The sequence below is a fragment of the Diorhabda carinulata genome, chromosome 1, assembly GCF_026250575.1.
Source record: "Diorhabda carinulata isolate Delta chromosome 1, icDioCari1.1, whole genome shotgun sequence".
NCBI classification, from domain to species: Eukaryota; Metazoa; Arthropoda; class Insecta; order Coleoptera; family Chrysomelidae; genus Diorhabda; species Diorhabda carinulata.
The window spans coordinates 32,776,477-32,799,737 of NC_079460.1; the positions used below are offsets into that span (position 1 = coordinate 32,776,477).

Below are 23,261 nucleotides of genomic sequence, written 5' to 3' on the forward strand. Positions count from 1 at the left end.
TCTCTGATGATATTAGACAGTAGGCTGTGTAAATCTCGTAATCATTAAAATGTTTTGGCATATTCACAGTTCTCTAGCTAGAGGTTGTATCTGTTCTTGGTAAATACTCTTCAAAATCATTTAAAACATCTGAACTTCCGGACTCTTCCAAAGTTATTTCTTCTGAGTCACTCTCTTCTTTGATTTCAATTTCAATGTTATCTTCTTTATCCCTTAATTCAATTTCTTCATCAAATTTTATTCTTATTTGTTCATTCGCATAGTCAGGTTTTTGTTTCGATATTTCCTCAAAATTCGTTTGTTGTGTGGACTTCCTTCTCCTTTTTTTCTCAGTATCTCTGATTTTATGGCGCTTCAGCCGACCTCGTCAAAAGCACTGGTCAAAGTTTCGGTATCGGCATCGGTAAGAACCGATGCTTTGGAGGTGGTGGGTTTCGTGGGCCCTGTTTGCTGAGAGTAAGATTTCTCATGATCTTTGTTCTTGTAGCCCCCTTGGAAATTCGCCAGGTTTACCGCGGGCATTGTTCGTGACACCTGATTAGAGTTCAGGTATCATTCATCCATCGGCACGATTACTTCCGCCTTGTATAAAGCCCATAAAAGTGAGCCGTCCTTCAAGTCGCCCCCCCTCATACCCACGTAAGCGTGTCCCAGAAGAGCGGCCTCTGGCCCTCCACATCAACATCAAGGAACAACGGCTCTTTGAGAGGGATACAATACACTTATTAGTGTACAAAAAAATAATTTGCGTACGTCAATTGAAAGTAGCGCAGTAGTGAAGTTTCCTCAGATTGGTGTGATATATACCTACGTAATATTAATGAATGTAAGACAATCACTAAAGTTAAGAAGTGGGTTTTTGTATTAATACTGAAAAATTTTTATTTATTAAGAAACTACCGTGTATAAATGTATACTATATTGAACACAAACAGTTTGTCTTTTAGGGTTATCTGTGTTAACAGTAACGTTATAAATATAAATCGTCCTTGAACATAAACTTGGTATTTACTGAACTATTTTAAAACAAGTTTTGCGACATTAATATACTCTGTAGAAAGTATAACCTTGATCATGTAATTAATATTATCATTAATACCACATTTCATCTTTTAATCTACAATAAAACAACGCAAATAAGAAATATTAGAGTTGTTTTTGAAACTTAACAATATACGAAAACACTACATCGCTACAATATATTTTTTGGCAATTCTTCCTAGACATGTATTGTTAAAATTACCGAATTCAAAATGAAAATCCAAAATAGAATAGATTAATTTGATCATCTCAAAATAGTAATTCTTGGTGGTAGGGATACAAATTACTTGATTGCAACGTTGCCATAGACCATATACATTATCAGGTAACTACGTCGTGGGCTCGTGAATATCAGCTTAAATATTCAAGTGGCTTTTGAATTTATTTATGATGATTCGGATATTATCTAGGAAATTACCTAAAATTTAGTTTCATTTGAAATTCAATTTGTCAGTCGTCAATATTTCATATTATAAAGTTGTTTGCACAAATAGTAATAATTAGACATGTCAGTGAATTAAGTAATAAGAATATATTTATGTTGCAAACACTATACTATACTCGTAATTCAAGTTAAGTATTTTAAACGGAATATTGGAGAGAGGAATATTTTATGGACAATTTCTAAAACTTCCATACTGTTTTTGTTTATTAATTCTGCTATAAATACATTTTACCTTTCACGAATATTTATCCCTTGAACGCTCACGTCTATATAAATAAAAATATATATATTTTTTAGAAGATTGACAACGTCTGGCATTTACAAAAACAAAGATGACTGTAGGCGTGGTTGTTAGTTCGTTCAAACGATTTTGGTGGGGCGAGGGAAGCGTGCTGAAGTTCGTGTCAAATCGTCACGTCAGCTGTTTTCTGGTTTTGTGTGGTAGTGGAGGTCCTCTCAGCTGTTTTGTGTTTAGGTAATGATAGAATTGGCCATTAACGAAGATATTAATCCCCTAGATATGTCTGAAACCCAACCGACATCATCAAGTAATGAGCATATTGATCAAATTATTGAAAGTGTTGAAAAACAAGATGAATTTCTGGAACCTGACATTAAAAAAAGAAAATTATTTAACAAATCAGATGAAAAGAAGTACAAATTAGAAGAGCGGCTGGGAGGAATTTTGTGCTGCGCAGTTTGTTTGGATCTACCTAGAGCTGCCGTTTATCAGGTAAGTTCAGATTTTTATTTTTCTGAAAATCGCACTATTTATATTGAAAGTCTTACGTAATATGATAAAAATTCACATTTTCCTTTGTTCTGTTTTACGTTGCAGCAGGTTTCTGCAGGCGAGTTTGAAGTATTGATTTAACTCGCCTGCAGTAAAATAGACTCTGAGCAGGGTTCTTTTGTCATGTATTTAGTGGTACTACACGACAGAGGTCTTTGTTCTGTATATAAGTCTATTTCACTTCCTGTTTTTTGGTCAGTTCTGGTTATTTTATTAACCATACAAAATCACAATTATTGTTCCAAACACTGATGATTTGTATTAGTGATTATTTTTTTATTGTAAACTGAAGAACTTTAGGATATAAAACAAAACCAAACAGTAGTTTTTCGTTATTAGTGATGTCTGTTTAGGTGAAAATCATATTATGTACTAACAAGCTTGGATGATAGTGATATATTTAAATAGCAATTATTCTATGGTCAAATAAATATATTGAAACTTAGAACTCATTAAATTTTTTATATATATTATTTCTTTCTAAAGTAATTCACCTTGACAAAAAATTATACATAGGTTATTTATAATATTTAATGGCTTTATGCTTAAGTTTAAAGATTATTAAAACAAAGCTGTTCATTTAATTGAAAAAATCTTTTTCGAAAAATTCACTTAGTAGGTACATACTATATATTGATGCATGCATAAAATTCCCTTAGATTCGCAAAAATAAATTTTTGTAAAAATTTATGAAAAAAATAAACCATAACTTATTATTACCTTAGCTTTTTATGCATTCATTTGGTCTTTAATAAAATAAACAAACAATAGCTATAATGATACAATATAATAATTTACCAGTTTAGTGCAAAAATACTGAAATATGGAATATTTTCCTCTACCTATACCAAAAGTATTTCATAACATGATTTTCATAATCAATTTCATTTAGATATTTAATATAATGATTATCCCATTATCTTTTGTAAATATTACATATATTTAAGTTGATATGAGTACAACAAAAGTGACACTTTTGGTATGCTTCATTTAAAACCAGCTAAAATAATAATAAATATTTTTCCTACAATCAAAATAAATATGGGTGAAATTTTATCAGTTTCAAGTGTTATTTTGAATTTGATCAAGAAAACAGGAAGCTATTCAGAGTAATTTAAAATAAAATTTTATATTCTATTGAAAGGACTGCCTGACTATAAATTAAATTTTTAAATATTTTGTGCTCCCAGTGCTACATTTGTAGTTTGTAATACATTTTTAAAGGTGAGGAAATTATAGTACGCAAAGTTTTGGCTGATTTTATTAATTCTAGTTTCTAGATTCAATCAAAGTATTCCAGAAATGTCATTTGAATATCTATTATGAAATTATTTTATATACAATCGTTTTGTATTTTTAAGCTTTGCTATTTTTTATAATTGATGAATTTCAATAAATTGATTTGATTTATTTTGCGTAGTCCTTAATTTACTAATAGTTATAGATTTTCATTACCCTTACCCATTAATCCCATTGATTCTAATTTGTAATAGATATTACAATTGTTCCCTTCTTTTAAATGTATTATTTAAATAAGGTAGGTGTATTTAAATGATACAACTTTTCCTTTGCAAGGACAACTACAATATACTGCAGAATGATATCAACTTATCGTTAAACAGATTCAATTCATCAATATCAATTCTTAATATTACAGGATGATAGTTTATTATGAATCAGTTAGATACAGCAGTTGGTAGGTATTTCATTTGTCTGAATCAGAACATTTGCTGTTGGTTTATCATTCTTAAGGATTTTCTATACAATTTAAGCTAGTTTTGAAAAATGTACTGGATTGGTAACAAAAGTTATTTTTTAATAAATAATGAACCTATAGGGTATAGATTTTTTAAAAATAGTTTATAAAGTAACATTACCATAATTGAAAATCTAGTTGATTCAGGATTTTTGGTTTTAATGTTCCATTTTAAACAAATAATTTAGACAAAAAGGCTCAAAGGTAATGTAAATTAAGAAAACACTGTAGTTTATTTCTTTTAATTTTTCTAATAGCTATTATGTATTGATTATTTTTGTTAATTCCAGGGTATGAAGAGGATTGGTAAGTGTTTAATGACTCATTAACACACAAGTTTCCACTGTGAAGTATCTTTAGCAGGTTTGCAATTTTTGCAACTAGGTTTTTTCTGAAATTTCAAATTTATGTAGCATATAAATAAGGATTGAGGATGTTAACAAAAATTAATATATGTATGTTTATTAAATTTTGTGCTTCTAATTTATAGAGGCATCAACTTTCATAGGCATGCAGTTAATTTAAAATTAATTGAAATATGAATTATATATGTTTCTATAGTTGCAATAGTTGCAAAAAAAGTTGAACGTGGATAAATAAATTTAGCCTTGACAATTCGCGAAATATACATTTGTGGCATAATTATGTCACTATCAAAATATTGACGTGAAATAATTTACTAAATTATTTTTTTTTCTTTTTTGGTGCATTTGCGAAATACAGTGCAGCAATGGTCACTTAATGTGTGCCGGATGCTTTACACATGTATTGGCCGATGCAAGGCTCCGAGATGAGACAGCCACTTGTCCCAGTTGTCGAGTGGAAATTAGTAAAACAACGGCCACTAGAAATTTGGCCGTAGAAAATGCTGTATCGGAGTTACCGGCTGAATGTCAATATTGTAACAAACAATTTCCTAGAAATTCTTTGGCGAGACATGAAGAAACCGAATGTGAAGAAAGGTTTGTAACTGTATTTTTGAATAGTAATATTATCGCTTTTATTACTTTGTGACATTTGGTTTTTTATGCTAATTTAAATTTTTTATATCTCTACAATTATATATTGCAGGTTTGACATTATTAAGCTTTAACCCTAATCACTTTTGCCTCTTTACTGAGTTACAAGATGTTTTATTCCTTTTCTTTATACCTTTCAGGTGTAAGATGAAGGCTGTCTATTAGCAAAATCTTTAATTTCTTTTTTGTTTGTTTTTCTATTATTGGTTCCTGTTTTATTAAATTTTTAATGCCTTTTTAGTCTTACTTGTTTTTTCACGCTGTTCCTAAAATTTCATTTACAATGATTGTATTTTTGTCTCATTTTTCATTATGATTATGTTTGGTGTTGTTATTGTGTCATATCTATATCTATAATTATTTGTTCCAATATTCTTTTGTTTATTGTGTAGTGAATTTTGTGTCAATTTATGTCAGTATACTTCCAGATCCATATTTATTAATTCCATTTTTCTATATCTGTAAACCAAACATTAATTGATTTTTGAATTTTGTGTCCAGTACTTGAATAATATTTGACTTATACTTTGAATTAGGAGTTCTGACTATTTTGAAGTACCGGTCAGAAATAATTTAGAAACCCCCTGTATAGAGAAATGTTTCTATTTTGATATGCTTGTATAAAAACTAGAACTTTATTGTGTTGAAATATTTTGAATGTTGAATATTTTTGTAACAAAAGTTTTTATGACAGAATTTCAGGTTGCAAATACAGTCGTATAGGTTGTCCGTGGAGAGGTCCGTTACATGAAAGATCCGAACATGAAAAAGAATGCGTTCATCCGAATCGTTCAGGAGCAGACGTTATGGAGGCGTTGAAAGTTATAGATCAGGAGATGAACGAAGAACGTGTGATGTATGACAGTATATTTGAGTTGTTGGGATACGAGAAAATTACCTTCAATGGTAAGTAGGTGGCAACATATTTATAAATAGAATTCGTTGGAGAAGGCTAACAACTAAAATAAAAACTGAAATCGGATATTTAACATTTACCACAGTGTAACTAAAATAACTGTATTCATAGATATTTTTGATCCTGTTTAAAAATAAAATATTATTATTGTAGATCATCATTACTTTGTTGTATAAATATTAAATTTTGACTTTGTCGTTGACATAATGTATTATTATTTTTAGACATGAAATTCATTTACTTATAAAACTTTGTTTATTTATTTAGTTCCACAGAATAAAAATTGTATAAATACAATAGTTGAGAGTATGACATAAATAATGATACATATCAATAGATAAAAAAGGATAATATGAGTCAATACAAAGAAAAATAATAAACGACAATTTCTTAAACTCTATTTAGCAATCTACTTTAAGTTAATAAGCTATCGTTATGACTTAAAGTATGTATGTAGACTTAGTACTAGTGTACTATCCGACATATTTTTACTAATATTTTATAATTATGTAGAATTAATAAAAATTACTCATAACTACATGTGTCTACTTGTGAAGGTAGAAGGTACCATTCTCTTAAGACGTCTCCCTTTATCACTTTCATTAAATAACCGTTTGGCTAAATCCTTTGCAGTATTTGTCACTGAATTGCACAATCACTTCTTTGACCGATTTAATTTGTATATCTTACACTATAACAGGAGCATTTTCAAGGATGCGCATCATTTTAATTTGAAATTACTGCAGAATTCCGTATGTCCATAGCAGCATAAAGTTGCTTCTATACAGTAGCGCTTTGTTTTCAGCTTATAGTTGGGTTTTCCTGTCTAAGAGCTAATTTATTTGATTTAGTTTAAGAATTAACTGCTTTTGCTTGGTGAATATGTTTTCCTGCCAAACAAGTCTTTGGTCTGACTGAAGTCCTGGGTATTTAATGTGTGGAAGTTGATCTTAATTTTGACTTTGATACATTAACTTTAGTGTACCAGTAGTACTATATTTGTAATTACAGACTTTTTATACAATAATGTCAATGTAAAAAAAACAATAACCTCTTATACAGTTATACAGTAACCACTGCGCTTCCCAATCAAATTAGCGATAATTAAAATAGCAGATAGAAATTGGTCAGTATTGTTCTGAAGTTAGTTGCTCTTTCTTCTATGATAACTCGTTTTAATTCTGAGTGTTCTGAATTTATTTTACACTATTTACAAATCAATGATTTTTTAGTCCCATCCAAGCTGAGTGGTAGTTGGAACTGTAATGTGGGAATATCATATTTTGAATATGTGGTAGTTTTTTCAGGTGGTGATGGGAATTTTTGGATTGGCAACACTGAAAGCTGAACATGCATTTATTACAAATTAGATGTGTGTTATTTTATTTGTTTTGGATTTTTAAATAGGTTTAATTCTCAATTTTGTACTTGTGTATGCTTTTTTATCTTGAGTCGACCTTTTGTACCCTTGTTTCGCTCCCTTCACCAACCGATAATGGCCGATGGCCGTCATTTAGTTTCTTGTTTTAAACAAAGAAATAAAACATAACTAACCTGAAAATAAGTCATATGCGCTTGTTGGTCTAGCTTCTAAGCATTAAAATTAAACTGAATAACAGACAAAAATAAATCTTCCTTGTTGGTTAATATGCAATCGAGGTCAATACTTTCCAGCGAGGATCATTGTATACAACACAATTAATTTCTCTCGCGACGCGGGTAAATACACACAGTACATCAATTGCGCGCTGTACCCTCTGATACAAATAATAGAGGCAGTAACGTTTCACTGTATGTAGATTAATTTTCACTTTGACAAACCACCGCAAGTTATTTAATTTTTTTCTAACATTACACGATTTTGGGGGAATTTTTTTCCTTTCTGTCACAATGACACCCCTATGACAAAGTGGCATCTGGGGCAACCTCTCCTCCCCCCAGCACCCGCCTTTGTACGCTACTGTTGGAGCCAAATGTGGATCTTATTCAGATTAAACTGAAAGATCCTTGCTGCTCATTGATTGTTTTAAAATTTTAAAGGTAGTTAATGTGGATCATATATCGTGCACCCATATTTCGGTTGCACAACGCTGTGAAGTTATCACACGATTGTGAGTAAACGCAGAAGCTTTCTCGTTTCTTTCTTTCTCTCAATTGTTTCCTGTATAGAAACTTCAACTAGACGTCCAGCGAGTTCGATATATCCGTTCTTGTATGATTACAACGAAATAGCTGCCAAATTCAAACTAAACAACGCAACTCGTTGGAACTGGTCAAAAGTCAAAGAACAGGAGTTGACAGGAGTATTGTTGCCCTTCCAGTTACGAGGCAGGAGCTTTAAAAAGTCACAGACACATTTATCCGACTTCATAATTACGTTACATTTGAGACATCAATTTTCTTGTAATGAAATTATAGAAAACGTTTCTCAGTGTATTATGTTATGTCATCCTTACTTAAAACTTTTTGGTGGGTAGTTAGTTGCTCTCTGGTTTTACATCGCGTGAAATCTGTGCTCATTGAATGAGTGTTTTTATTCAATTTGACAGACAAAAAAATTTAAACCTTGGATAAGCTATCTTTGTCTTTGTATGCTTAAATACTGTGGGATCAATATATTTTGTTTCAGAAATACATATTAAAAGAATACATATACATAAACAGTTTTCCAAGCATTTTAAATTTTTTTCACAAAAATATATTTTTTTCGAATATTTAGTTAGACTGAGTTGAGTTGAGTTCAGTGTCATGTCAATGTCGATGCTCAATATAAAAAGCACAACGAAGTCGTGTGCGGTCAGTGGCGTAGCCTTAGACGGAAAACAATGCTTCCGCCTCTTATGTATACAGTTCAATAAAACTGTAAAATATAGTTATTCTAGTTAACTTTTCGGAAATATTAGTTATTATTATTATTATACATATACATTATACATTGAGTTGATGTAAATTGGACTAAGGATTCATCAAACAATTTTGTTGGAATTTTCAACTCGCGGACTACAAGTCAGTAGTATTGTCAGTCGCCTCAATAAGTCTTCTCAATGGTGGTAATGATTTCAAAATGTTTCCCTTTTAGCATGTGGCGAGTAAGACTGATTTAGATAGACAGTAAAACTTTTGAAGGTCAAACAGTATTGAATCAAATCCTACTAGTGGCACAACACGTTGTCATGGTAAAGAAGAGATAAATTGGCTAGTTTGCCAGGTCTCTTTCTTCGCACATCGTTAAGAAAAATTCCTAGAACTCAATCGAATGTTTGATGATCAAGTTTGTTCACTGTTTGCACATTATCATTTGATTTATGACATTGAAGAACATTCCTAGTCTTTAACTGACATAATTCCACTATTGAATTGTTAATACCACTTGTAAATAGACTTCATAGAGATACAGTATCACCATAGACAGATTTCAATATTTGGTGGGCTTTTCAACAGGCTTAATATTAATATCATTAAAGTGGCTATAGCAGCAAACTGACTAGTCGTAACGTGTTTATCAAGGTTTGTTATTGAAATTCATCTTCCATATCTGATCCTTAGAACTCTGAAAACGCTGCACAGCTGTATTCCTGGATGTGAGCCAGGCCTTTGGCAAGGTTTTGCACTCACCCATTATGCAAAAAATTAAAAAGTATCTTCCTATAAATTATTTCAAGTTGCTGAAATCCTATATGAGTAAAAGGTAATTGAAAAGTTCGTGTGGACGAAGCAGAGTCTAGCAGGAGTCCCACAAGGAAACGTTCTGGGTCCTCTAATGTACATACTCTAAACGGCACCTTTGCTTATAAACAGAAATACAATTATGGACATAATTGCAGACGATACAGCCATCCTAGCAAGCCATAAAGGTCCAGTGGAGGCATATAACACACTACAAAACCACCTGCACAAATGGATAATCAAGATCAATCAGACCAAATGTTCTGAAGTAAATTTCACATTGTAAGTAAACGGAAACAAATAGACTTCAAGTTCGAAAAAATATACTGGTTAATCGGAAGGAAATCTAATCTATCATTAGGTAATAAACTCCTTGTATAAAAAGCAATCATTAAACCAATATGGGTTTATTGAATAGAGCTGTTTAGTTGTTCAAGGACATCAAAGATATTCGATCAAAAATACTATGAATGTACCCTGGTATATATTATATAAAAAGGAAAAATAATTTAAGTACGATCTGAAGTGGTGGAGGGAAGTTGAATGGGGTGAGTTTTCAAGGGTAAAAAACGGTTTATCTCGATTTGTGGTAAAACTACAAGTCCTATGGAAAAAATTCAAATAGCAAAGTTGTAGGTAATAAAAAATTGTATTTACACTTTTATTTACACTTTTTTTTAAGTAACCTTTTAGAGAAATTCCAATATGTCTCAAGTACAATGTGATTTTTTTGATTTAAAATATTTATTTTTTTGAACTTGTTTCCAATCGTGTATTATCTGCTTCGTTGAAAAAAGTTGGTGGGTTTTTGTTCGTCGAACTCCCACTTTTTTTATAGTGTAAAAAATACGTTACTACCATAAATTTTCTTTCGAAAAAACAGAAAAACGAAAAAAAATCGAATCTTGAAAATTTAATTATGTACAATTGTTAGCTAATTTATTAAACTTCATTCACTTATATTTATCAATGTAACATAGAGTCTGACATTTTTCGATTAATTTTTTACTATTTTCAAAGGCTTCGGCCGTTGACTATTCTATAATAATACATATTCTGGTCGCGCCCAATATAGTTGAAAATTCTGTGTTTCCATTTCTCGAAGTCGTAGATATATTAGATAAATATTTGAAATTATTTAAATATTTATTAGTTATTATTGATTGTGATGTTACCGTCTCGTTAAGGTATTATCCTACTCCGCTACGCCACTGTGTGTACTCTCAGTTGTATTCAGTGTGTCTGTATAGGACACCGACATTACAATGAGAAAGTTATGTAGTACACTATAAAACTATTATAGAATAAAACCAAATTGTTTCAAACAATTTGTTATGCTAGGCTCGTTAAACAACACACCTACACAATTATTTAAATTTTCGTTATCTTACATAATCGAATTCGAGTTAGAAATTCTATACCTACTATAGAGTTACTTAGTAAATCATATGAGAGACTGTTACATAGTTATTTATGTATCGGGACACTAAAGTCACTTTTTGTCACGAGGCTGGAGATTAGTCTAACCGGACGAATGACGAAAAGAGACTTCAGTGCCGCCTTATATATATTATATTTTGTTCGAAATCGCCCAGATGTAAAAATATTTGAAACTGAGGCGAGAAAAATAGGTTATGAGTGATGCGTTTTGTTATAGTTCTTCCAATATCAATTGCAGATTATAAAAACACTTACCGACAATTTTGTTTGATCTACCATAGGCGTAGATACCTCATTTTATAAATTTATTTTAAATACTTTTAAAAAAATTTTCATATATCTAATGTGAGTATTCGTTAAAAGGCAATCGAATCATTATTAATTGGACGTATTTATATGCCGTTATTTAGACAGATTTACTTAATTGTAGTCTTACTTGGAACGTATATTAAATTATAAAACGTAAATAGACGAGTAAAATGTACCTGCCTGTATGTGAGTTTGGTTTAAACAGGGTACCAGACGTGAACTTAGTCACTTTTGCACCCCATTCGTCTATTTGAACCTCGGTAATCTTCTATCTGACACAAACAATCTTCTCACCATCGAATTATCCTTGACGATTCGGCTATTGCCATCCGTTTATTCAGTTTTAATTTTGTTTAAAACCACATGATGACAAAACTTGACGCAATGTTTCTAAACTAGTATAATTGTATTCTGGATAATTTGCTACCTTTTGTTATATTACTTATAATGTCGCAACCCTGTTCTCTTTATATACTCTAAATTGTCCCTCGTATAAGATCTTAAGTAGCTCTGTCTACTGATTTCAGTTTTTATTTACATGTTTCTCTGTTCTGTGAATGATCCACAGCAATTCCTTTCGTGACTAGTCGATAAATGGAACATTTATTTACTCTAGTTAATTCAGCAATTCTTATTATGATTGCATTATCGGATTCCCTTTTTAAACATTAGAATATATTTAAAATAACTTAGTGTGTTTGTATATCTAAATCTTTATTATCAAATTCATACCTGTCTTCATTCTCCCTACACTGTGCAATTTCATTGTCTTCATCCATGGTCTAAAGAACGCCATATTTCTATTTATTTAAAGAAATTTATGAATTAAATAAATTTCACCTAGCCACGCCACTGCTTAATGCAGGAATATTTTAATGCATTTATGTTTAAGATTCGATGTTTTCATTAGTAAAGAGTGGAGATTGTGAGTCCACGTGTACTGACGGTTTATTAGATGTTTACCGAATTTTATACTAGGTGTAAACATTATTTTTCATTTCTTAATTTGGTATGAATGCCGAGCGTTATTTATCCTCATTTATTTATATTAATGGTAGTAGCACTTATTAGCAATTATTCGTAATATTGAAGGGTTGTAAGCTGACTGCTGGGATCGGATGACAGGTCAGTTAATTAGGAGAATCAAATACTTTGATCGAATTATTCCATTGTCGTCTGTCTTTGAAAAGTAAGGCAAAATCGAAGCCAAAAATTCAGCTACAAACACACAGGTGAAACTAATGAAAATGTGTTAATAATTACTTTTTTACAATATGTATATATTAATTTTCTAACCAATAATTCATTTAATATACTCTGTATGGAGAGGACCTTATATTTGGCAATATTCATTAATGGAGTCATATACATAATATTGTGTTTGTTTGAAAAGTAAACTAAAAATATTGTTGTGGTCTATTCTTTAATGAGGTGAATCGTGTTGACGTAATGTAATAGATGAAAGTGAAATTAATATTGACCCTAATTTTTCCTTACTGCTTCTAAAACTAATAAGAAAGAATTTGTTTTTATTAAGCGGCCTTTGGAATGTTGACAATTATTTAAAACTAAACAAAACCAACTCAAAGAACAAACAAGAGATATGTATTTTTATACACTAGTTCCGCTTTAGTTTTTGTTCAATCAACAATGATGCCAGCGTTTAAATATAATAAAATCTATTAGTCAAAGCCATTGCCATAATAAAATAACCTCAGATAATTCCAATTTTGTTTCTAATATTCCGAATATACGAGTCTTATCTTAGTAAAATCGTCCGCTTCATTTCAAAGTAATTTACTTATCAACGAAAATTAATTAGAAACTCTCATGTATTTCTGATCATACACTGGCAGAGGAGATACTACAAATGAAATGCCATCTAACAGGTACAATGAATATCAATCGCATGGACATACCTGATTCCATAAAGAAACCCAAATTCGGTAAAAAAAATTAATCTCTTAAAAAAAGGGAGGAACAATGTCCTGGAAAGATAAAAGGGTTCTAACACCGTTAAGAACTAGTGATGGAAACAAGATTTTTAAGAGGAGATGAACAACAAAATGTCAATGAGAAAAGACAAAAATTGTTGTTAACTACACAGCTTCAATGGGTGGTATTGATCGCTAGGATCAATACGCATTTATTATGTATATTTTCAAAAATCAAAAAATCGTGAGATCTGGCATCCTGCACTGGTTTCCCATTAAAAATGCCGATGTTCACAAATACATTGATGCCACAACTCATATCGCCATCTATTGTTCGACTGTAAAAATTTTAAATTTATTGAATCGGGAGTTATTAATTCCCCATGCTTCCTTGAATGAATGTAAATACTTCTAAATAAAAGGACCATAAGGTATAATTAAATAAACCCTGAATTATTTGTTCCCAAAGCATACACAACTAATTACCCATCATTAACCAGACATTTATTACATCGAATTTCGTTTATTGTTTATGTCTTTGTTTATAAAGAAATAAACCAATTATGAAACAAAGCCATACAAGGATTTTTTGTTGTGTTAGTGAGATTATTAATAATTGTATGATGACATTATAACTATTTACATACAAAAATTATTGTTGAAAGTTGAATGATAAAATCTTATCCGTATCTCAAATCGGGGTCAAGATAAGAAGAAAATGTTGAAAATGGTTCATATTTAAAATTCGACAGAAATAAAATAGGAAGATAAATTGGAAACGATTGTTTTGTTAACGCAGTTAAAAATACCACACAATGTTAGAAATGGATTCAAAACAGAGCGAACTAAATTTATTCCAATAAGAAAATGTGCAAAACTCAGTTTCCTAATGTCAGAGAATTATGGAAATATAACTTCAAAGAAACCATTGAACTGATGGATAACTGGGTGTCATGATTATTTTTAAAAAAATTTTCATCAATATTATTGTAAATTCATACAAGATACTATTGAATTTCCCATTTATTTCAATATACACCTAACCTATTTTAATATTTTTTTGTGATTTACAATAACTTCAATTAATTGTTCATACTCTATTAATTTATACTATTATTTGCATGCATAACAAAACTAAAGAGTTGTATATTCTTAACAATTATCTATTCAATGTTTTCCCATATCTGAAGATATGCGACCCTCTAGAGTCTAATACAAAAATTGCTCGGGATAAGTTTGAGCTAAAGACCCGCTTCTAAGTATTAGCCAAAAGTGATTTTTGGATAGTTTATAATAATAATCAATATCAAATAATAACCATACATGTCTGAATATATACGAAAGGAACTTCACTCTAAAATGCAGCACCAATCAAAAGATAGATCGCCTAGCTGATTGCTGATCCCAACATAAAACGAGATTTTTTTCAGAGTTTTCAAACGTCTAATTCGATTTCCAAATTCAAAACTTGACAACAAAAACCTTTTATTTTCATTACTTAACTTTTTTCTATATAATCATCACTAAATCAGTGTCCTGTACTAACACGCTGTTTAAGGACTAAGTTGAGCGGATGGATTGAATAAAACTTCGCTTATAGAATTAGCCAATGTGAAAATGGGGCCTCGATTTCTATTTGATAATCTAAAACAGTTTATTGTATAATCAAGTAACTATTTAGTAAACTTACTTATCACTCTGAATAGTCATTGTACATTATTAATATGTTATATCTTGATTTCAGATGTGCAATTAAAACCTTATCGTACAGATGAATTTGTTCATCGGTTATTTTATGAATCATCAAGATTTTCTGCTTTTAATAACCAATGGGTAGTGAAAGCAAGAATAAATAACAACCAAAAAGATCCCACTCAGAGCTCTGAAAGAGATATGTCCTACCAAGTAAGTAAAATACTGTACTAATAATTAAATAATTGAATTTTTTTGTGACTATAAATTTTTTTCTGTATAGTTTATAAGCTTCAGTATTTTCCAGAATGAATTCGTAACTTGGAGCTTTTTTGGGTCGTTTCATTTGATTTTATTGGTTTGATTGTGATGAAAATAGAAAAATTCTTTTGTTTTAGTTGATTTTAAAATCAAAGTCCACTAAACCTTTAAATTTAAGTTATATAGTATTGAAGGGACCTGTTGGTGATATTAATGTAAAACCAAGAATACACGAGTTTGAATTTACTGAACAAAATAACGAAACGCCATTCGTAAAATTACCTTTACCAGATACTCCTGAATGTAATCGGTTATTGGCAGCAACCACAATAAATTTCAGGTGAGCGTATATTATTCTATTCCATTTTCTCTTTACTTATGCATAATCTATGTACCTTCGTCGACATTACAATTAAACTATCAAGACTAGTAAAAATTGTAATTGCAATATTATATAACATTACTTCAAATTTATAGAACACATTTTAAGGATAATTAGTTTTTGGTGGTAAAACTTTTGGCAACTGCTATTACCAGAGTGCCTAGTAACCTAATGTAGTATAGTAAAGAAATAATGATATTCAAATATCCCGCATTAGTTTTAATATCAATATATGTCATTAATTACTAAAAACCAGTTGACCTTCTTGACTCGCTCTTTTATTCGGAATTAGTAAAATTGGAATCACATGGTTGGAGACATCACACTTATAGTAGTCAGTCATTTCATCTCTTAAGGAGCTGAAAAGGGAGAACCTGCGGTAGCTTGATTCCGCTTCCGGATGGAGACGGCATGATGCTTCCAGTCACTGCGTAAATAAAATCCAGCAGCTGTTTTTTAGTGAAACCAGTATCATATTGTTCCGCTCGACAGCCAGTTGCAGATTCGATAGTCCGTCTAATTTAGCGTGGCTAGCACTAGGACGTACTGCGGGTACAGTTTTACAGCTTTTGGAGTCAACTCGTCGTTCGATGGACGTAAAACCAGGGGCTCTTATCAGGCTTTATCTAGGCCTTCGGGTTGGCAGCACTGGGTGGAAGAGGATTAGAGGTCGAGGCTACTTCAGGATCCATGGCTTCTTCCTACTTCTACTTCTTGGTCTTCCTTTTTTTCTCAGCACCTCTGATGGTGCATCAGTAGGAACCGATGCTATGAGAGTAGTAAGTTCCGTAGTCTCTGTTTGCTTGAAGCACTTGTTTTTGCCTCGGATTAAGTCCATAAAATTTAGCCGTTTTTTGTACCGGCCCAATCCTTATGCCCATTCAAGTGGGCCAGAGGAGGATGATCGCTGGGATCCCTGGTTTATATACTATACTCTGATGCTGTAAACTGTAGCCCTTATTGCATTATTAAAAAGTTAGTAGACGTTGCTGCTATTAAATGAGTATCAGTTTTTACAAAAATACAAAAATTTTCATCGAAACATCATTTAATGAACCTTGTTTGTATTTCTTTTTATTCTAAATCTTCATAATAAATATTATTCTTTTTAGGTTGATAATGTTTTCAAAGTAAACATTTTAACTACACCAAATGATGTAAGATATTTTTCCACTCTAATTTAAATTATGTAATAAATTCCTTGTGAAATCTAGGGGATTTTAAGGATTCCAATTATTTGTTTTACTGGTGGATCTCCATTATTAATTGTAAATTATTTTTGTTTTTATGACTTTATCTGAAAAAAAAAGGTTTTTTTGTTATCCATAAATTATCATGTATGAAACTGATAGAATTTATATGCTCTCTATGTATAACACTAGAATTTATAACAAGTCCATTCTTTATATTTTTTTTTATTTTTCGACGCATTCACAAAATTATTGTTTTTTTTTATTTTTCAAAATCATTTTTAGTAAACTTCAATTTATTAATGAAAAAAATTTTAAAATATATCACAATCTTTCTATGCACATATAGTATGTTTAAATAAATCACATCAGGAATGTGCATTTCTTAAATTATATATATAAATATTTAGTCATTTTATACCCCAACACACATATTTATTTTTTCATTATTTTTATTAATGTAGAATATTTACTTTATTTACACTTTATTTTAAATTATAAGGGTTGGGTTAGAAATAAAAAATGAAAAAGATTAAAATTTTTTTATTTATTATACCTGATCAGTTATTCTCCATATGTTTATAAGTCCCTTTTCTCCTCCTGTGATAAGTATATTCGACTAAAAAATATAAATAAATCGTAAATAAAATTAAATTACTAAAGATGTTACCCATCAACATTGATGCATACTTTCGACTCTTTAATATTGAAATGGCATCAATTAGACTATGTCCGGGCAGGTTTTTAATCACCTAATTTTATACATCTCAAAGAGGTTCTATTACATTGGGGTTTAGGTCGTCAGCTTACTATACCATTGCTTGTATTTTGACTTCTTCTACAAGGAAGTGAAAGGCTTAATTTATAGTTATCAGACATCTCTAAATATCACTATGTTGACACGGCACTCTATATTAATGCCACCCCATATCATTACTGATCTGTTTCATTCAAGAATATTACATTTGCAAATGCAAACTGTAGTCATGCTCTTCAATGTACTGGAGTTAACACAGATGAAGTTTCAGATACCCCAAGCATCAAATTGGTCTTTGTAAGTTGTCACCGTATCATATCTCTGCTTATTTAAGTGAATTAGATTTAACAAATGAAACATTTGCATAATGCTTTAAAAATCGACGATTTTGCAACATAGAATATTTGTGTCATTTGTAATTGTGCAAATCCTTCTTAAATCCACGCAATTGGTGTAGCATAGTCTTCATACTTAAACATGATTTCAAAATAAAAGATGAAATTATTTGAATATAAACGATCCCTAACAAGGGGTCATCCATAAATTACGTCACATGTTAATGGGGAGGAGGGTATCATCGGAATGTGACAAGGGGCAGGGGGGGTCAAAAACTTTGTGACATCACATGTTAAAATTCAAAATTCATCACGCAAAATTTTATTAGTCGTTTGTTGCTTCCTAACTAGTCGTTTGTTTTTCTGTTGTCTAAAATATTTGACTTCTTTATGTTATTTTTATCAAAGACTATATAATAAAAGTAAGAAAAAAATAAAAATAACTGTTTTCTTTTGATTATTTTTGATTAAATATATAAATTTGAAAAATGTGTGACGTCACATCAGGGGGGAGGGGTATTTGTAATTGTGTCAACCCAGACAAGGAGGGGGGGAGGGGTTAAAAAGTCCTGAAATTTGTGTGACGTAATTTATGGATGGCCCCCAATTTGGAAAATTCACACAGCAGGAAAAAGCGTTGATAAATTATTGTTAATCTTAGAAAAATAACTTTAAAATATTGGGCAGTAACAAAAACCATTGAAGCAAAACAATAAACAAATGATTTTTTGGCTGGACACTTATTATACAGAATGTTTCAATGAAAAGAATGATATAATTTTATATCCACATTTTTGAAATCTCTCATTCGTAATAGTTTATCCACAATTTATAACTCAGGAAATTTTGTGCTAAATTGAGAAACATACACAACATGAAAAAATGGTTGAGATTTATAATATTTAGTTCTAGTATAATATTTTAGTTCTACAATATTAATTATTACTTACATTGTCATTAAATGTACTATCCATAATCCTTTGTTTATTATTATGCAATTCAACGAAAGGTAGAACTGAATTATTCTGTATTTTTGATAATCTATGACACTCTCCCTTGCCAGCTACAATAAGTAGACCATTACTTGTTTCATTACATTTTGCCAGGTAAAAAGCATCAGATTCATCCTGCAACATGAATTTATTAAAAATATTTCCCAATTGTTCACAAGAAAAACGTCTTGCGGTGGTTTAAATACGTATATTATAATCAATTTATAGATACATTTTTTCTACACACTGTTGATGGGGATTTGGACAACAGAGTATGTACTAAAAAATATATTCACAGTTGTGTTTAGCACCAGGGATGCTAAACACAGGGAGTTATAAACCAGTTTGTTGTTTATTTGTAGTGTTTATTAATCTTCTATTTGGTTTCATGTTATGACAATTGACCAAACAAAAGTAGCATACATTATAGCAGTATCCAGTAAGGTCAAAACCCAAATCATGTAATCTCCTTCAGACCCATTAGTATGTTCTAAATTATATCTAAACTTCCAGAAAAACTCCTAATACACAGAATCAAACTGATATCGGCCAATCACTCTCTATCATCCAGCAATGAAAAATTGTATATATGATCAACAAATCCCTCGAAAAAACAAAATATTACCCATCAGTATTCCTTGACGAAAATCAAGCCTTTGATGAGGTGTGGCACGAATGCCTCCTTTCGAAAATGTCTTTAACAAGCAGACATTTCAGAAACAGAATCAATGATGAAGTCTCAAAAAATTTCTCGATCAAGTCTGGGGTACCACAGGACAGCGATCTGGAGCCCTCATTTTTTTACTATATACATCAGATTTCCCAACGGCAGAAAATACTGTAACATGAACATTTATGGATGATAGTCATTTTATCCAGTCATGAAGATCCAGCAATTACAACAGCTCACCTCCAACACCACTTTACCCACTTAGAAGATTAGACGAGGAAGTGGAAAATAAAAATAAATCTGTACAAATAATATTCAGTTTGAAAAAGAACAAATGTCCATCAGTCACTATCAATTGTGTAATAATACCAAAAAAACATTCAGTCCGTTATCTTGGAATATACCTGGATCTAAAGCTTAACTGGAAAGAGCACATAGTCAAAAAGAGGAAACAAATGATTTGTGCTTCAAAGAGTTATACTGATTATTAAGAAGAAAATCAGTCTATGGACAACAAGATATTTATAAATAATTTATAAGATATGAACTTGTGGCACAAAACTTTGAAATTGTGCTAGTAAATTAAATATTGCTATCGCCCAGAGGTCCCAATCCAAATACTTGTGCAATGGTGAATTCACCTTGGTATGTATCTAATTTCTAGAACTTACATAAAATATAGAGGCCCTATTACTGGAAGAGGCCTTATCGTGCTACCTAAGGATACTAGGTTTTATACCGACCAATTACCTTATAGAATACATTTTGATTTTGATGTTGATTTATATATAAATAAAATGTTATGGCATTGTCTATATACATAAAATTATATTCATATTTTTTCAAATGATCGATAAAAAATAATAATACACTAAATGATGTAAGATTAAAGATAGATTTTTTAAATTCAATATACATAATTCATAGTAAGTTACATTAAATATTTTAAAAATATGAGCACTTAATTCATGTCCAAGCCTTACCAACATTTTCAAATATATATTGTTTTAACCATGTAAATTAGCTACAGTAGCAAAGCTCATTTTTGAATAAAATATCAGTAACAGCAATTCCTAACGTTGCCTTAATGAAAGTAATCGCTGAAATGAACAGTAAAATCATTTTAAATCAGCTGGAAAAGGTGTCTAGCATTGAACACATTACCCCCATTAGATGAGTTTAGAAATTTCTTGATATTTTATCACTGGTTACATATAAGTTCATAAATATTTTGAATTTGGCAAATTTAACAATTCAGTTATGGATAATTCCATGGTATTACTTTTTAATGGATCTAAGAAAGTCACTATATGAAATTTTTTAGGTAGTGTTAGGAACTCAAAAAATGAGTCAAAAGGTAAATACAAATACAGTATAAATAGTAAATAAAAAAATATAATAAGAGAAAAATAATTTGGCAAAAATCTCACATTTTTCTTGGAATATTTGTCTTCTTATTGCATGTTTTCTTATAATTCCTAAAATCTATGGATTATTGCAAAATCGCCTGATTAGGAAACATAGCCTATGAATTGGTTTCACCTTATTTTTTTCATAATGGTGTTTTTTATGTTTAAAAAATTCTAATATTTTCCTACAAATTAATGAAGTATGGAAAAAATTCATCTGAATATACGAAAAAGTTATTATAGTTATATAAAAACCTAGATGCTTGTGGGATATAATTCATTATCAAGAGTTTTTTAATTAGTATAAAAATTCCTCACGTCATTTCAAGTCTTGAAAATTCTTTAAATCATATATATGCTACTCACTTCATTATCAATAATTCCTATATTTTTACTTAGTTGTTCACCACTAAAAGATACATACGGTGCTCCATTATCTAGATCCCATAATTGTAGATCAGAAGTATGTGATATACAACTAATACAATCTTTGTTTCTATTGTTAAACCACAAAAGATCATGAACTGATAGTTCTGTATTTAGGGTATCTATCAAAGCATCATCTTCACAAGCTTTAGACAAATCGTACACATTTATAAGGCCATCAGTTGATCCAGATATTAATTTGTTCATATCATCAGGATGAAATTTTACCTTCAAATTGAAATAAAAACAAAAAACAATTTAAGTACCTAGTCTCACATCTACACTAAAAAATGTGTAGAGTACATTGCTAATAAAACTAGATATGTAAAAAATTATAAACAATGTAATGCACAATAAAGAATGTTCAAAATAGCGTGGTGATAAAAATATTGAATTTGTTCTATTTACAAAGATAGATTTTTTTTAATTTAGTAGTAATACTTTGCAGGAGTATTACAAGCCATCAATGATGAAAAAAACTCAATAGTTGGATAGGATTTAACTAATCTTGTGAATAAATCATAAATACCTGAGTTATATCATCATCATGAGATTCCCAATATGCTCCCAATAATTTTGTATTTCTAGTATCCCAGAACAATATATATGCATCCCCTTCCCATACATCAGTGCCTGCTGCTAACAATCTATCATTAGACGATAAATCAAAGCAGTTGAATAGTTTGTTATCTCCATTTTCGACTGTAGTATCTAAAAACATATTAATTCGTAAAAAAAAGAAAACCGCATAAGATTTGATAGTCTTATCGTGTAATAAAATTTTACCGCTAAATTGAAATATGAAATTTTTGGGAGTTCTTAAATCCAAAACCTTTATTGAACCATCACTAGTAGCAACATACACTAAATTCCTATCTCTGTTATTAAATTTGCATCCAATCACTTTATTATTACAGTTATATTCCCAAATTTTCGAAATTTGATGATTGTCTAAATTATACAACACAGAAGATTGATTTGCAGCAGCAACAGCAATGTGAGGATTATTTTCTCTGAAATGATAATAAATTATAATGCTTAAAAAAAGCAATATACAATTAAGTTGATATTACTTTGTCACATCAATATTAAAAACATAGTCAGAAGCTACATTGACTTCACATAAACATTCACATTTATTAAGCACACTGTACTCCGTCGCATTATCATGTTTTTTTAATTCATAGTTTCTCATTTTAAATGCTCAACGTTTAAAAACACACGTGTTTGGTACTTGAATTTTTGTCATTTCTTTGTCACATAGGTTAGAATTTTCTTCTTCTGTTTACGTATTCATTTTAAGCATTTTTCTATTTATAATTTAGATATAAAATGGATGAAACAGAAAAATATTTTTAATGTTCTAGAGAATGTTTTAGAATATCAATCGATTTTATAAGGTTAATAATAAATAAATCTAAAGTTTCTACTGTATTATATTCTAATAATATTACCTCCAACCATATAACAATTTAATACTAAAGAATTGAGTAAGGAGTGCTGTTACTTTCCATATTTTTTCCAATGGGTCATATTCTATTAAAACATTCAAGGCATGTAATAGATAAAAGAAAAACATACATAATAGACTGAAAAGGTTAATGTTTGGGTGAAGATTGCTGAAGATCAAATCATAGATCTGTTTTTCAACGGCTGATTCAGTAAATATATGATTTTAACTAGTTGGAATACAACTCCATGCAAAATCAATATACGGAAATACCTCTGTAATTATTTCTTTCTAGTGTGCAAACAGACATCATTTATTGAAACCTACCTAGAAATTTTCGTAGGACCCAAAAATAAAATAATATACTTGGATACCCAT

The 23,261-nt window shown here is 30.3% G+C and overlaps 2 protein-coding genes across 4 annotated transcripts; one reads left to right on the forward strand and one right to left on the reverse strand.

Annotated features, from left to right (window-relative positions):
- The first annotated feature begins 785 nt into the window (after positions 1-785).
- On the forward strand, positions 786-17,374 carry LOC130897928 (zinc finger TRAF-type-containing protein 1 homolog). Of its 2 annotated transcripts, none has more exons than XM_057806926.1 (7): positions 786-826; positions 1,784-2,219; positions 4,759-4,997; positions 5,749-5,960; positions 15,064-15,224; positions 15,410-15,612; positions 16,767-17,374. In XM_057806926.1, exons 2-7 carry the CDS (start codon positions 1,965-1,967, stop codon positions 16,786-16,788), a joined length of 1,092 nt encoding a protein of 363 aa, XP_057662909.1. In that variant the 5' UTR covers positions 786-826; positions 1,784-1,964; the 3' UTR covers positions 16,789-17,374. The 2 variants fall into 2 exon arrangements, with proteins under 2 accessions (XP_057662909.1, XP_057662900.1); XM_057806917.1 differs by lacking the exon at positions 786-826 and adding an exon at positions 1,477-1,613.
- On the reverse strand, positions 17,373-22,707 carry LOC130897955 (WD repeat-containing protein 89). Of its 2 annotated transcripts, none has more exons than XM_057806949.1 (6): positions 22,507-22,707; positions 22,220-22,446; positions 21,963-22,144; positions 21,374-21,661; positions 18,887-19,063; positions 17,373-17,463 (listed from the first exon to the last, which is right to left on the reverse strand). In XM_057806949.1, the coding sequence occupies exons 1-6, from the start codon at positions 22,626-22,628 to the stop codon at positions 17,395-17,397; spliced, it is 1,065 nt and encodes a 354-aa protein (XP_057662932.1). In that variant the 5' UTR covers positions 22,629-22,707; the 3' UTR covers positions 17,373-17,394. The 2 variants fall into 2 exon arrangements, with proteins under 2 accessions (XP_057662932.1, XP_057662940.1); XM_057806957.1 differs by having other exon boundaries at positions 17,374-17,682.
- Between the last annotated feature and the right edge of the window lie 554 nt (positions 22,708-23,261).

Bases quoted from the DNA above. Each gene is read 5' to 3' on its own strand.
- LOC130897928 (XM_057806926.1), top strand. From the start codon at position 1,965: ATGATAGAATTGGCCATTAACGAAGATATTAATCCCCTAGATATGTCT. The intron at 4,998-5,748 runs GTTTGTAACTGT...TTTTTATGACAG, and splicing joins GAAACCGAATGTGAAGAAAG to AATTTCAGGTTGCAAATACA. The intron at 15,613-16,766 runs GTGAGCGTATAT...TATTCTTTTTAG, and splicing joins GCAACCACAATAAATTTCAG to GTTGATAATGTTTTCAAAGT.
- LOC130897955 (XM_057806949.1), bottom strand. From the start codon at position 22,628: ATGAGAAACTATGAATTAAAAAAACATGATAATGCGACGGAGTACAGT. The intron at 21,662-21,962 runs GTATTTATGATT...TTCAATTTGAAG, and splicing joins ATGATGATGATATAACTCAG to GTAAAATTTCATCCTGATGA. The intron at 19,064-21,373 runs GTGAGTAGCATA...TTCATGTTGCAG, and splicing joins TAGGAATTATTGATAATGAA to GATGAATCTGATGCTTTTTA.